Here is a 16660-nt window from a genome sequence, read left to right on the forward strand (position 1 = left end):
GGCAGCTGTACGGTCTAGGTAAAAAGCTAGAGCACGTTTACAGTCGAGAGTATGCAGAGCCTGTTCTGCTGGATTTGAATGGGGCCTGGGAAAGAAAGTGGGTAGTATAATGGATTGATTAATATGAAACTCCGATACTACCTTAGGCAAAAACTTAGGGTGAGTGCTGAGTACTACCCTGTCATGAGACGTTTAGTGTAAGGCGGATAGGTAACTAAGGCCTGCAACTCACTAACTCTGCGAGCAGATGTGATCGCCAGGAGAAAATTCACCTTCCAGGTGAGATAGCGGAGATCACAGGATTGGAGAGGCTCAAACGGCGATTTCATGAGCCGCCCCAAAACCACGTTAAGGTCCCAAGAAGGGGCAGGAGGGCACAATGGAGGTTTTAGGTGCAGCAAGCCCCTCAAAAAGCGTGTAACTAGGGGTTGTACCGATATGGAGACATCCCCGACACCTTTATGGAAGGCGGCCACCGCACTGACATGCACCCTGATAGAGGAAGTTTTCAGGCCTGACTCTGACAGGTGCCAGAGATAGTCCAGAAACTTCGCTATGGAACAAGTGAAGGGGGTCGATGGACATGGAATTACACCATACCGTAAACCTGTTACATTTATAGCGATAAGACTTTCTTGTGGAAGGCTTTCGTGAAGCTACCAGGACACGGGAAACAGGCTCTGAAAGGTTAAGAAGCTGAAGTATTAACCTTTCAACATCCAGGCAGTCAGAGCTAGGGCCTGGAGGTTGGGGTGACGTAGGCATCCGTCGTTCTGAGTGATCAGAAGCGGGTCCTTCCCCAGAGGAATGTGTCGGAGAATTGATAGGTCCTGAAGTATTGGAAACCACACCTGGCGTGGCCAGTGAAGGGCTATCAGAATCATCAATCCCTTGTCCTTTCGCAGCTTCATGAGAGTCCTCGAAATGAGTGGAAGTGGAGGGTATGCATAAAGGAGACCGCTGGTCCACGAGAGGGAGAAAGAATCTCTTGGCTGCAAGTGTTGGCTGTGAGTGAGAGAGCAGAAGTTTCCTACTTTGCGGTTGTGGATTGACACAAAGAGGTCTATGCGAGGGTAACCCCAGCGTTAGAATATTGAGTCCACTACTGTAGGGTTGAGGGACCACTTGTGCGGTTGAAAAGTGTGACTCAGCTTGTCTGCCAACATATTGTCCACTCCCAGCAAGTAGATGGCCCTGAGGCACATCGAGTGGGAAAAGGCCTCCGCCCATATCTGAGCAGCTTCCTGACATAGGAGGTAGGAGCCTGTTTCCCCTTGCTTGTTGATGTACCACATGGCCACCTGGTTGTCGGTTTGAATCAGAATGACCTTGTTGGTGAGGTAATCCTGAAAGACCCTGAGAGCATATCTGATTGCACGAAGCTCTAGGAAATTTATCTGGTGTTTGGCTTCCTCTGGAGACCAAATGCCCTGAGTTTGCAGGTTTGCAACATGTGCACCCCAGCCGAGGTTGGAGGCATCTGTTGTCAATGTTATTTGAGGTTCTGGAACCTGAAATGGAAGGCCTTGAAGAAGATTGGATTGGTTTATCCATCAAGCCAGCGATAAGCAGAGCTGGTTGGTGATGTGGACAATGGTGAACATTGGCTGAGAAGACTGAATCCACTGCGATTTTAGAGTCCATTACATTACTCTCATGGCAAGGTGGGCCATCAGAGTGACATGCACCAAGGAGGTCACATGACCCAGTAAGATCAGAAAGTGACGTGCAGTTGAGTGTTGTCGAAACTGCAGTTGATGGGCCAGAGAAGTGAGAGCCCGATCCTGGGGTAGGAAGGCTTTCGCTTTTAAAGTGTCCAAGTCGGCCCCTATGAATGATAGGGTTTGAGATAGAACTAACCTGGATTTCGGATAGTTTATGAGGAACCCTAGGGAGATCAGGGTATGCAAAGTGATACGTAGGGACGTCAGCGCAGTTTGATGAGTGAGAGCCCTGATCAACCAATCATCGAGATAGGGGTAGACATGGACACTGAGTCCTGAGATAGGCTGCTACCACGACGAGACACTTGATGAAGACTAGTGGGGCAGATGCTAGGCCGAATGGCATCATGCGATACTGGAAGTGCTTTGGGCCTACTAGGAACCGCAGGAATCTGCGATGTGATGGAGTAATTGAGATATGCGTGTAAGCATCCTGGAGATCTAGAGAGCAGAGCCAGTCTTCCCTTTGCAGAAGGGGAAGTAGAGAACCCAAGGTCACCATCTTGAACTTCTCACTCTGTAGGTATTTGTTTAAGGTGCAAAGGTCCAGTATTGGGCAAATGCCATCTGACTTTCTTGGGATTATAAAATACCGGGAATAGAATCCCTGGCCCTGCTGGGAGAAGGGTACTGGTTCTATTGCCCGGGACTCGAGGAAGATGGAAACTTCCTGATCGAGAAGGTGAGAATGGTCGGATGTTTCCCACGTCAGCCAAGGTGGGGAATCTGGTGGAACGGTGAGGAAGTTGAGGTGGTAACCTTGAGCCACTACAGCTAGTACCCACTGATCTGTCATGATCGTGTGCCATATGCTGGTGAAGTGGCACAGTCGACCTCCTACTGGTATGGAAGGAAGAGGAGGCTGGGCACTGCTCTCCAGCCCCTCAGCCAGCCCCTCAGCCGGGCTGAGGGGCTGGCTGTGTCTTTTGGGTCTGAGGTTTTCTGGATTGGCCTTTTTGGTAAGGCCTTGAGGGACTACCTCTGGAAACCGGAGGGTAATATCTCCTTGGTTTATACGCAGGCCTCTTGGAGTCTCTTCTGAAAGATCTCTTGGAAGAAGAAGAAGAATCAGAAGGTACTAAGGAGAGTTGGCGGAGAGTCTCATGGTGGTCCTTGAGCTGCACCACTGTTTCTTGAATCTTTTCTCCAAAAAGATTATCACCAGCACAGGGTAAGTCAGCTAACCTATCCTGTACTTCTGGTCTGATGTCTGAAGACTTGAGCCAGGTCCATCTTCTTGCACTTATTCCTACTGCAGAGACTCTAGAGCCAGTATCGAAGATGTCATATGCAGCACGGACCTCATGCTTGCCAGCATCTAGACCTTTTTGAGCAAGGGTATGAAGCTGGTCTTGAAACTGTTCCGGTAGAGATTCAGAAAAATCTTGAATCTTTTTGAACAGGTCCCTATTGTACTGTGTCATGTACAATTGGCAGGAAGCAATACAAGAAATTAGCATTGAACCATGAAAAACACATCTGCCCAGTGAATCCAGGGACTTTTGTTCTTTTCCTGGAGGTATAGAATAATGAGGTTTGGACCGTCTCACTCTTTTCTGGGCTGACTCCACAACCACTGAGTGATGATCTAACTGAGATCGTTGAAAACCAGGAGCAGACTGTACTAAATAAGTACTTTAGTACTACTGTACTAAATAAGAAGATTGACAGGTGGTACAGAACCTGGGTGCTCCCAATTTATTTTCAATAGTTCAATAAGGATTTCATGTACTGGAATAGACATGATTTCCTTAGGAGCATCAATGAACTGGAGTACTTCCAGCGTCTTGTGCCTGGAGTCCTCTTCTGTCTGAAGATGAAATGGAATTGTTACAGACATCTCCTTTATAAAATTATTGAAAGATAAGTCCTCTGGAGGAGAACGTCTTCTTTCATCAGGAGGAGAGGACTGTGAAGGTAGATCATCAATGTCCTGGGACGTGTCATCGGTCCAGGGATCATAAGGCTCGTCACCAGCTCCCATGGGATCATCAGATGGGAGAAACGGTGCTAATCCTGAAGGTCCAGGCCAAGGCACCGATGGAATCGGAGGTGGCACCGAAGGCATCGACGACATCGATGGATGCTTCGGTGGCAGCACTCCGGAAGGCGGAATTGAGATTGGTGTTTCCTCTTCATCTGACTATAAGGGTATCGGTGTGGAAGGAATCAGGGCCACCGGTTCCCTCGAATCCACCAGTGGAAGGGCACCAATCAATGCATCCATTCTTGCCAGCAGCGGTGCAAGAGCCATAGGAATCGGGTCGGTGACCGGCTCAGGAACCGGCATCGATGGAGGTTTGAACCCCTGGAGTGCTTTTCCGATGGCCTCTTGGATCATCCGATCCAATTCCTCGCGGAAACCGGGAGCATAGAGCCCCGGTTCCAGAGTAGGAGATAGCACTAGCATAGCCGGAGGGTCCACCGGTGAAAGTGGAATTGCGGCTCCTGGCACCTGTCCAGGTGGGGAATGCCTCAGTGACCCAGACACAGAAGAGGATGGGGCCTTTTCTGGACGGGATTTCTTTGTCGGTGGCTCAGACAACGTCGATGCCAAGGGCTTGCCTGTATCGGTGGCCTGAGCTTTTTGATGGCGGTGTCGATGTTTCTCCCGGTGCTCTCCCCTGTCCTTTTCCCGCGGGGAGACGAAAGGAGTCGACAACCGCGGAGTCGTCGAAGCCGGTCGGGAAGCAGCGATTTCACGGTGCTGGCGCGAAGAAAGAACATAAGAAATTGCCATGCTGGGTCAGACCAAGGGTCCATCAAGCCCAGCATCCTGTTTCCAACAGAGGCCAAACCAGGCCACAAGAACCTGGCATTTACCCAAACACTAAGAAGATCCCATGCTACTGATGCAATTAATAGCAGTGGCTATTCCCTAAGTAAACTTGATTAATAGCCGTTAATGGACTTCTCCTCCAAGAACTTATCCAAACCTTTTTAGAACCCAGCTACACTAACTGCACTAACCACATCCTCTGGCAACAAATTCCAGAGCTTTACTGTGCATTGAGTGAAAAAGAATTTTCTCTGATTAGTCTTAAATGTGCTACTTGCTAACTTCATGGAATGCCCCCTAGTCCTTCTATTATTCGAACGTGTAAATAACCGATTCACTGGTTCAGACGACGTCAAAGCTATCTATGGAGTTGGTGTTTTAGACCAAAAGAGAAGTTCCATCTTCTCCAGTCGAGCCTTGCGACCTTTTGGTGTCATCTGGGCACATTTGGTGCAAGTTAGGACATCATGGTCGGACCCCAAACACATCACGCAGATCGTATGAGGGTAAGTGATTGACATTGTTCGAGTGCAGTCGATGCACAGACAGAAAAACGACGTCATGACCTTGACAAAATTTAGCCACGGTGCGGTCGATGACAGATAGGCCGCGAGGGAAAAACTCGACGGGAATCGACCGCAAGCAGGAAAAAAAAACTTACCGTTCGACCGCGAAGTAAAGTTATCGATAGGGGGACCCCTGTGGGGTAAAAATTTTGAAATTTTTTTGAAGACGTTCCGTGAGGAAAAATTCCTGTCAGGAATATCTGAAGAGCTCCTTAACCCGTGTGGCTACTGCTGCGCAGAAAAAAGAAGACTGAAGGGGGACTCCTGCTGGCTGCAGGGTTAGTGCTATGCTGGGCATGCCCAGCAGGTGCCAGTCAAAGTTCTAGAAACTTTGACAAAAGTTTTCCATGATTGGGCTCCATCCTGATGATGTCACCCATATGTGAGGACTACCATCCTGCTTGTCCTGTGAGAAGGCAAGCTAGTCAATCAAAGCAAGGGTCAGGGCACGGAGAAGGCAGGCGTAGTCAAGCGTGGCTAAGGTCCGGGACTGGGAGATAGGCTGAAGAGTAGTCAGGTGTAGCAGAGGTCCGAGGCTGGAGACAGGCTAAAGAGTAGTCAAACAAAGCAGAGTCGAAATCCAAAGAGTCAGTCCAACATATATTTATTTATTTATTTAGAGATTTTTATATACCGGTATTAGTTGTGGACATCATATCGGTTTACATTAAACAATTTAAGCTTGGAAATTACATGATAACAGGGAAAAAGATGAACTGGGAGGGGGTAACAAGGAGCAGTTATGAAGAAAAGATTAATAAAACAACTGGTACCTCAATATGAGGAAAGCGTAAAATGCCATGTGGTAAACACCATGTGGTAAAGTCTATTCTGGATAGGCTTGTTTGAATAGTAAAGTTTTTAATTTCTTTTTGAATTTGCTTATACAAGGTTCGAGGCGCAGGTTGGGTGGCAGGGTGTTCCATAGAGCGGGACCATAGATGAGACAGGAACGAGGAAAAACAGGAACTGGGAACCACAGGAATCAGGGCTGACATCAGCGGCACCAAAATGGTGCCCGCTCCAGAGGCCACTGACCCCAGCAGGTCTAAAATGGCGGCCGGGAACGGGCCCGAAACTGAGGGTGGCAGTTCCCCGAAGGCTCCGGTGACCGTCTGCACCCTAACAACGACCCTCCGCGGGGATCGTGGAGGCTCCCTCTCCCCCTGAGAGGCAATTGGCACACAGCCCTTCCTGCAACAGGCGCACTCACGCAGCCCGACGCAGAATTGCTGAACCGAATAACTAAAAATAAAAAAAACTGTTGCCACCCCCCCACCCCCCCGAAAACATGGCAAAACGGCACGAAAACAACCTCCACTGCGATCGGAAGGGAAGGGAGAGTCGAGCCGCAACAAAAAAGTAAAATCCTTTTTTTTTTTTTTTTTATAAGACAAATACTTGCCCGATAGCCTCCGGGTCCTGGACCTACTGGGAGGAGTGAGCCGGGCTCCTCTGTATCACCCCCAGTAGTAGTGTGAGCTGGTAAACGGGCTGTCCGCCCTGTACCTCAGCTGCCTCTGAAACCAGGGGGGATGATCCCTTCAGGACCTCACACCCCCCTGGGAGACGGGAGACTCTGACCTGCAGGCAGTCACTGCGCTCCCTCTCCTTTCTGGCTTTTGTTTTTGTTTTGTTTTTTTAAATATCTACCTAAACTAACCTGGTCAGAAAATCTATATTAGGCCCTAAAACAGACTGCAGGTTTTGCACCCCCTCCATCTGCTGAATACTGCCAGACTGTGGGTGGCACCATCCTAGATAAGGAGGAGTTTGTTGGTAAACTTCTGTCTCCATCTGCTAGAGGGAGAGGCAAAACCCAGGAGCCTGGGCTGATCCAGGTATGTACAGGGAATCCCTGTTACACCCAACGGAAGTGAGCGGAGAAGCCTCCCTGTTACCAGATAAAAATAATCTATGGGGCTGCCCGTAGCTTGAGAGTCAACGACACAAAAGGGCTGTCCAACAGATTTAAGGTTCCAAGAAGATCTTGGTGGCTCAAAAAAAAGATTTGGTGGAAGCCTCCCAACCAAAATTTGCTCCAACTGTACCCCTAATTGAATATGTTTGAGCACTGAGAGGGGCAGCCACATCATAATATTTAACAATAGGTTCAGCCAAGCCCCCCCCAAACTCTTCTTCTGATAAATTATCGCTCGAGTAGTCTACACTTCCAAACAAAGCTGAAGATTTTTTTTTTTGGACACATTTACATTTATTGCATTTATAAACCGCCTAACACTAAAAAGGCCTAGGCGGTGAACAAAATAACATACACAAGTTAAATCAAGATCTTATCAGGCATCACAATAGGGAATGTCTGGACAAGATAACACAACTTTGGTAAAAATGCCATCTTAACTGCAGCGATACAGCCACACTGAGAAAAACTGAAATCTGACCAAAATCCAAGCTTATTGGATAAATTAGCAATCAATGGGGTATAATTAAGCCAACAGTGATCCTGCCAATCTGCATCAATTTTTACTCTCCCCCCGCCCCCCCGCCCCAGGTATTTCACACATTTCCGTGTCTATTTAAAGGCACATTTTTCAGACAGAACTATCACCATATCTGGAGCAAGATCTATGTTCAAAATATCGTATTTTCCCATGTTAACTCTGAAGCCTGAAACTTTCCCACGCTCCAATAATTCTTTCATGAGCACTAGACGAATAAAAAAAAGGATTACTAAGCATTAACATCAAGTCGTCCGCAGAAAGAGAAATTTTATATTCAGAATCCCTTATTGTAATGCCCTGAATCTCTCTCAATCTACAGACCTGTTCTGCTAAGGGCTCCATGACAACAGCAAATAATAAAGGTAACAACGGACAACCCTGGCGAATGTCTCTGCCCATTGAAAAAGGGTCCAAATCGCTCAATGATTTTTATACCTGCGTCAGGTTAAGAGTAAAGCCCATTCACCCAGGCCCATTCTCTTAAGTACTTTAAACATAAAGGACCAGTGAACCCAGTCAAAGGCTTTCTCTGCATCTACAGTAAGCAACACCGCAGACACCTGTTCCTTTTGGGCAAACCATACATTTTTCTAATGTTGTCAGCAGCCTGTCTTTCAGGGATGTATCCAGATTGATCAACAGGGATCAAGTTCCGGATAACACCTCCCAAACGAGGAGCCAAAATTTTTAAATTTATATTTAACAAAGAAATTGGTCTTTATAAATTACATAAACTATTTCTAGCAGATTTAGCAATAACCGTCACCCCAGCCTGATTAATAGAAGGAGGAAGATATAGTTCAACCAAGAGAGCTTTAAACACTTTAGCTAAAGAGCTAACAAGTAAGTCACTAAATGTTTTGTAAAATTTTGCCATAAAACCATCTAGCCCAGGAGATTTGTTCAGTTTCAGAAAACCAATCACAGCAAAAACCTCGTTGTCTTAGCTTCTTCTTAAGCTTATTTTGCACGTCAGAGGAAACCTCTTGCAAAGAGATCCCATCCAAACTTCACTCAGATCTCAACATCCTTAATAGCTAAATCTTTAGAATAAAGCTCTCTGTAAAACTGAACAAACCGCTCCCTAATTTTATAAGCATCATCTAAAAATCCTCTGCTCTCATCTTTAATCTTGGTGATTTGGTTTGGTGACTGCACTCTCCTCAGCTTCCATGCAAGAAGTCTGCCTGCTTTATTACCAAATTCAAACAGTGTTTGCTTACCTAGATCTAACATTTAATTCCTGCAAGTCAAATCCGAACTTTTCACAGATTTGGGGATCATTCCAGAGACATTCAATCTCCAGAATCGTCATCCTGACTCCATATGCATTAAAGCACATTCAAACTCAATAGGAGCACGATCAGACCATGGAATGGAACTTATGTTGACAGATAGCGTTTCTGATAAATAAGATTTGCTAACCAGAAAAAAAAAAAATCTATCCTCAAAGAGGTGTCATGAGGTTTAGAATAAAAAATATAATCCCTTGTAGAGGGATTATAAAGCGTCCATACATCAATTAAACCATAAGAAGAAATAAAAAAAAAAAACCGTAAGGTTATGTCTATGTCATTTAAAGAAAAAAACCCCACCATTGTTAGAGCAGCAAGAGCCGGGGAGAGGGTGCTATTAAACTGCAGGGGTCTCACACAGGGGAGGAAGGAGAGACACAGATAGCAAGGGTGCCTGCTAGGCAGACATGCAAAGACATCAGAGAGGGTGAGCGCTGCAGCTCACCACCTAGTATTGGAGGATAACAGACTCGTGTTCAATGCTGCTGCCCCTTGGAGGTCAACTGGGATTGAGCAAGCCCGCAAAGGGCCACACACTCAATCCCAAGAAGAGAGGAAAACTGTTGCTATTGTGGTGGCCTGCACCGGCCATAGAAACATAGAAATGACGGCAGAAGAAGACCAAACGGCCCATCCAGTCTGCCCAGCAAGCTACGCACTTTATCCATTTTTTTCCCTTTTTCTCTCCCCCACCTGTTACTATTGGCTTCCAGTACCCTCCAGCCCTAATTCCCCTCCACCCCACCACCAATGTAGAGAGCAGCGCCGGATCTGCATCCAAGTGAACATCCAGCTCAATTAGGGGTAGCAACCGCTGTAGCAAGCAGGCCACACCCCTGCCCCATACTCTTACCCACCCCTGGTTTGTTTGTTTTTTTGGAGATAGCAGCCCTCCATCCTTCCGCTCCATGAAGGTGGAACACCAACTACTGGCCACTGGCATCCCGCTCCACGAATGCCTCTGTGGCTACTGCCGCTCCGTGCAGTGTTTTGCTGCCTCCTCTTTATTCACGTCCTCCAGACTTGATGGATCCACAGTGTAGGGGACGTGAATAAAGAGGAGGTGGAATAGAGAGTGGTGCTGAGGGATTGTGTGAAAGGAGATATCCCTTAGTGCTGGTGAGGGACCACAGCATCAAGAGGTCATGAGAGAAGACCTCCAGGAAGGCTGCAGCAAGGAAGACCAGCTGATCAGATTCTTCCTTACCTCCTGCAGCTGCAGCGACATGTGACCCAGCTGCTCCTGGCGCCTCTCCATCCCCTGCCTTTCACTCCGCATTTCTCTCTCCAGTTCCTGAAGTCTCCTTTCAACCCGTTCCGACACCTTGCAAAACAAATCAAGGACAAGAAATGTCAGAAGGCAGGAGGGGGAAACTCAGCACTGCTAGGCAGCAGATTCAAATCCCAGGCTGCGTCTGCTACTAAAGGCAAAGCCACGCGCTTCCTTGTCTTGCATCAGTTCACCTTCTTCCCCCTGTGCAGAGACAAAAGATTAAAATCCCCAATGAAAATAAACATGCTGCGGCACCTTTTCCTTTTTGTCCACTTCAATACTAGAAGTATATGGATTTTTGCTTGCTCCCGCTATGTAAGGAAAAGAACAATGCTGCACCTCACACGATGAACAAACACTGTAGGAAAGCTGGAACAGCACAGAGAGGCGCCCAGATACAGGAGTGTCGGGCCTGACGGTCAGAGCCCCTCTGAGCCAAGGCACACATCCACTCATTACAGCCCCACACCCCGAAAATAGTGAAGGGGATGAGGAAGGCCCACTGATAGAGGGCAGGAGTATAAACGAGAGCGGCACCTATCACTTCATCTACAGAGAAGAGGGTTTCCATGGAACCAGTGCCAGGACTAAGAGGGGTGCAAACGGGGCAGCTGCCCTGGGTGTCATACCACAGGGGGCATCCTGAGACCACTTTTATGCAGTGGTGGCCCGGACCCTCAGTACAAAAAACATTAATTGACTGCCGTGGGGGCCTGTGCCTGCTGCACTGCCTCCCTACACAGCTCCTCCGGTCACCAGTCCATCTCCCTTCAGGGCCAGGATTAGAGCATCCCTATCACACAGGTACAGAAGACTTTGCCGTAAACTGCCAATTTGTAGCTTGCCAAGCGCAGGATCACAACAGCGTGCCCTGTATACTGGGCTGTTTGCTGCTGCTGAGGCCCTGAGCTAATGGAGCTGCAGCACAAAGAGGAAGAGGACTTGAGGCCAACGACAAGAGGCTGACAGGAGTTGGGAGGGTTCCACTACGGAAAATCTTTTATTTGGCCACCAAGATCTTCTTGGAACCTTAAATCTGTTGGATGCCAATAGGATGAAGAGGGAGCCAACCTGACAGCTACACCATCTGGTAGGAAGGGGGGAGACCCAAAACGCATGCTACTAGGCTTGAAGGGGAAAGGTTGAGGAGGATAGGCAATACTGGATGGGGTGAGATGAGAAGCTGGACAGAGACAGATACCAGGCACTGTGTGGAAGGCGAGAGAAGGAGGGGGGGGATGCTGGCTATGGAGTGGATAGAAAGAGGTAGGAGGAAATTCGAGTCAGGAAAGAGGGAGTAAGAGTGTGAGAGAGAGGAAGACAATGGACAAGAGGAGGTGGAAAGAGATGGAAGGGGTGCAGACTGTAGCGTGGAGGAGGGAAACGAGAGAAAACAGAGTTGCTTACCTGTAACAGGTGGTCTCCCAGAACAGCAGGATGTAGTCCTCACATATGGGTGACGTCAGGGGACAGAGCCCTATCATGGAAAACTTTCTGTCAAAGTTTCTAAAAAGCTTTGACTGGCAAACTGAGTGCACTGAACATGCCCAGCATGCCATTATCCCTGTGTCCACAGGGGTCTCCCTTCAGTCTCGTTTGTAGCAAAAAGTGCGAGCGAAAAATAAAAGAATTAAAGTTAGCAGACCCAACTCCGCGGGGTGGCAGGTGGGTTCCGTGAGGACTAACATCCTGCTGTCCTGGGAGAACACCTGTTACAGGTAAGCAACTCTGCTTTCTCCCAGGACAAGCAGAATGGTAGTGCTCACATATGGGTGATTAGCAAGCTGCAGGCTGACTCGCATCATAACAGGCCAATAGCAGACAACTCGTGCGGAGGCACAATAATTGGGGTGCTATTGGTAAAGATGAGGCAGCCTGACATCACAGCAGGTGGTTGTGGAAGGAGTTGGGGATTATCATGGAAGAAAGCTTACAAGACAGGTTGGCCAAAGGCAGAGTCTTGACAAACTTTCATTGATAAGTAGAAGGGGGCTGCGAATGTGTGAAGATATTTACAAGTCACAGCCTAGGAAATAGCGGCCATTGGTACTGAACGATAATGGTTACTGATGTTGACATGGCCCGTTATAGAATGTGCCTGTGCTCACACTTAAGAGAGGAAGGTCTGGTGCATCATAGCAGAATTCGATACAGTCTACCGGTCAGTTGGAGAGAGTCTGTGTGCCCACTTGAACATGCAGCTTGTCTTTGTCAAAGAAGGAAAGAGTTAGGTGTAATTCCTATGGAGTGTAGTGCGGTCTAGATAGAATGCAAATGCACTCTTACAGTCCAAGCAGTGGAAAACCCTCTCACCCTGGTGGGAGAGAGGCGTTGGGAAAAAGTGGACAGAGTATATTCTGAGTAAGGTGAGAGGCTGCGTCTACCTTAAGAAGAACATGAGGGTGAGTACGTAGGACCATTCGGTCACGGAGGAACGCAGGGTCGGGTGAGTATGCAACAAGGTGTGTAACTCACTGACCCTGTTGGCAGAAGTGATGACTACGAGGGAAAGAAGTTCCCATGCCAGACTATTAAGTTAAAGGAATGTAAAGGCTCGAACGGAGAACATATGAGTCTTGTAAGCACTAAATGTAAGCCCCATTCCGTATCCAGTGAACATAGAGGCGGCTTAATTAGTGGATAATCCATGGTAAGATGACTCAGAAGGGGTTGAACCGTTAATCGGGCATCCCCACTCCCAAGTGGTACGCCGAATTGGAACAGAGGTGTACCCATGCGGAGGATGTCTGGGGAGCAGAATCCGAGGGAGAACGAGAAAAGGAGTGGTGTAGAAAAAAGGGGCTAATACCCTTTTGTACGCGCCATGTGGTAAATCATGCCATTTTGAATTGTAAGATTTACGTGTGGAAGGCTGTTGTGACGCTACCAGTACCTGAGAACATCAGTGAGTCCGTGATATGAGACTGACCTGTGAGCAGGCGAATTGGTTACTGGCGTGATAGGTTGAGAAGTATGGGAAGCATACTTGTCGCAGGCAGGACGTGGGTCTGAGAAACAGTGAACCCCATCTTGTTGTAGCATAATGAGAGTTTGTATTATGAAAGGCGTTGAAAGAGACACATATAAGAGGCCTTTGTTGCAGAGCGAGCAAAGGCGTCCATGGGAACGCATTCCGATACATGTGTAGGGAGTAGAATCTGTCCACCATATGGTTCGATTCAGACGCAGAGGGCAAGGTCGGTTGACCTCAGCGCTAGAAGATTTTGCTCGCTACACATGTAGTTAGAGACCATTTGAGAGGATGGAAACATCTATGGTGGTAGTCTGCCAGTGCGTTCGGAAAGTCTGTTAGATAAGTGGCCCGGGAATGCATGGAGTGTGCAAGGGCCGAAGGCTAGAGCTGCGCAGCTTCCTGGCAGAGCAGCTAAGAGGTTGTGCATGCTTGTGTGTTGGAATACCACATTGCCACTATGCTGTCTGTCTGTGTGCACAAAGGTTTGTTGCAGAGGCAGTATTTTAAGGCATAAAAGGCATAACTCATGGCTCGAAACTCCAGGAAGTTGATGTGAAACTCTCTATGGAGTGGAATAGACACATATTGGGTTGGGAAGATGTGGATTCGAATTCGTAATATGGATCAGGGACGAAAGCGGTTGAACAGCTTAGTGCCATTGATATTTGAAATTCCACTGAATCTTACTCATAGCCAATCTGGGCAGATGAGTAAAGTGGATAGTGAAAAAACCCTATGGCCCAGCAATGAAAGAATTGAGGGGCTGAGGTTATGTTGCATGCGCGCAGAGATATGTAGGAATTTGACAGTATGTCTGCGCGGTTGTTGGGCAGGAAGTTCGTTGCGACTGTAGTGTCCAGAACTGCTCCATATGGGATTTATGGTAGTTAACAGCAATCCCAGGTAGTAGATTTATAGTGAGTCGTGGAGAATTTAGAGCTCCTTGCTTGGATTGACTGCTGTTAGGCAGTTGTCCATGCAAGGAAAAGTGTGAATGATGTTTTACTCCATAGAGAAACAGCAGTCACTGCTAGGCATTTGTTGAAATACACAAGTTGTCGAAGCTAGTGCGACTGGCAGAACTTGGCATTGGAACATTGTTAACTCACTATGAAGCACATAGAAAGACTAGAGGAGATAGGCAACCCACTTACTGTGGTAAGGGAAGCACGGTGACGAGAGACACTATTTTACCTGTCCCTTCTGAAGAAAGTTGTTGACATTTCTGAGGTCCAGGATGGGCAGAGAGCATCTGCTTTCTGTTGAAAGAAGGAATAGTGGGATTAAAAACTACCCCCCACCCCTTGTGGCGTCCAGGGGACTGTACCAAAAGCCCTGGTACTAAGTGGGATGGCCGCTCAGATATCCAGCAAGTTGAGAGACCAGGAGGTGTCCAACTGACGGATGTGATGTAATCTGGATATCAGCTGGTCTGCCACGGGAGCATGAGCGGTAAAAGTCTTACACGCATCTCTGTCTGCTGTGCAAGAAAACATCGAGAGCTGTTGCCAGGTCTCGAGGTGGGCTTGCAATTGAGGCAGTGTCTGCTGGATCTTGTGTCTAGCAGACCAGCTAATGTATATGGGACTTCAGACCTTAATTAGGAACCAGAAGCCACAGTATTATTGAGTATGGAGTCCCGTTGCTGACATCAGGAGGATGTCTCGATGCAATCCCAAATTATTGGTAGAGAGGTTCTGTTGGTGTTGTGTCAAACATAGCTGGCAATAGCGATATGTGACACTAATACAGTTCTTGGAAGATAACACGACCAAGAACCTTCCGAAACCATGTGGCCCGATTTAGTGACCAGGTCTCGATGGGATTGTTACTGAAGCAGGATTAGAGTACTTACCATCCTTCGTGGTGGATCGCAGAAGGACAAGTCGGTGAATATCGATGGCTCCATGGATTTCAGGAGGCATCGAGGACAGCCTGAGGGATGTAAACATCCGGCTCAACTCTGTAATCTGGTATGGTAGCACAGGTACAGAGGAGACAGGCTAGGCGTGTCTGGCACTTCCACATTATTTTGTGGTGGCTCAGAACCCTGCACCGGTATCGGTGGGGAACGCCTCGACACCTCGAGTGCAGAGGAGCACATGACTCATGAACCCAACTGGCTCAATGTACATTGACGCCAGTGTGGAATAAGTATCCCTCGGAGCTCAGCCCGGTCATTCTCCAGCACCAAGTAAGATAGCACCGATGTCCTGGATTGCATCGGTGGCGGTCGGTCACCATGCTGGTGACAATGATTGCCACGGTGCTCGGCCCGGTTTTTCCCCAGCGCCGAGGTGGATGCCCTCGCTGTCTTGGATGGCGAGTGATGACGGATGCCTGCACTGCTCCTGGCAATGTCTAGTGCCCTAGGATGATACGGGGCTTTGGGCTTTGGTTAAGAACCCGAAGTATGGAGCATTTTGTTTAGTTGAGGGCACTGCGTTTAGGTGCTACAGTAGTATTGATGGTATCGATGGCGGCATTGAAGGCAGCCTCGAGGGTATCGTCGAAAGCATCGATGGAAGCGTTGATGGCACAGGTGGAGCACTGATAACATTGACGGAAGCACCAATGGCATCGGCGTAGGTATCGATGGAATCGATGTGGCATCAAAGAATCGAAGAGTCATCGATGGCATCGGCGAAATCAATACTGGCATCAACGGAATCGACGGCATGGATGGAATGGACACTGCCGTCGATGGCATGGATAAAATAGACACTACCGTCGATGGCATCGATGGAATCGACATGGGCATCGATGGCACCGATGTGAGCATCGATGGAATTCATGGAGAGATCAGTGTCATGGATGTAAACATCAATGGCACTGACAGAATTGATACGAGGATCGATGGCATCGATGGACCGAGGAGGGGCATCGATGGCATTGATGGAGGCACAGACGGTATCGATGGGGGCATCGACCGCAACAAAGGTACCGAGAGACTCGATGGGATGAGAACATTGATGGCCTCGACAGCGGCCCTGGCGGCAACGGTAACCATGGACGTCCCTATCCCTCTAGCCCTAATAACCCAGTAGAGGATCAAAGGAGGACAATCGCAGGCTTTGTGAAGCTAACTGAGGAGGAAAACATAGGGAGAAGGGAGGCCGCAATTCGATTGGTAAGCCAGGGAAACCATTAGTGAGGTGTCAGGAACTGACCGAAAAACAGGGCACAGTACTCACTGAACGTTGATTAAATGTACATGAAGGGAGACCCGTGAAGGGAAAAATCATTTGTGAAGTAAAACTTCAAGTGTTTCCATGAGGAAAAGTTGTGAGAAATTTCTCACAGAGCTCCTGAAGCGATGCTAACTGCAGTGTGGAAAAAAAGAGACTGAAGGGAGACCCCCTTGGACACAGGGATAATAGCATGCTGGGCATGCTCAGTGCACTCAGTGTGCCAGCCAAAGCTTTTTAGAAACTTTGACAGAAGTTTTCCATGATAGGGCTCCGTCCATTGATGTCACCCATATGTGAGAGCACTACCATCCTGCTTGTCCTGGGAGAAAGATACTTGTGGTGGGGCAGGGGGAGAGAGATGGATGCTGGGCAAGGGGTGAGTGGAGCAAAGGAGAT

At 48.1% G+C, this 16660-nt stretch overlaps 1 protein-coding gene across 7 annotated transcripts in view; it reads right to left on the minus strand.

The window, feature by feature from the left end:
* CEP128 (centrosomal protein 128) overlaps positions 1-16660 on the minus strand; it is a 647014-nt gene that overhangs the window by 559663 nt on the left and 70691 nt on the right. For all 7 annotated transcript variants that reach the window (XM_029597698.1, XM_029597700.1, XM_029597703.1 and 4 more), the window contains exon 8: positions 10034-10150. In XM_029597698.1, coding sequence (XP_029453558.1) covers positions 10034-10150 — 117 coding nt within the window. The remainder of the gene's footprint in view (positions 1-10033; positions 10151-16660) is intronic.

The sequence above is a fragment of the Rhinatrema bivittatum genome, chromosome 4, assembly GCF_901001135.1.
Source record: "Rhinatrema bivittatum chromosome 4, aRhiBiv1.1, whole genome shotgun sequence".
Taxonomy (NCBI): domain Eukaryota; kingdom Metazoa; phylum Chordata; class Amphibia; order Gymnophiona; family Rhinatrematidae; genus Rhinatrema; species Rhinatrema bivittatum.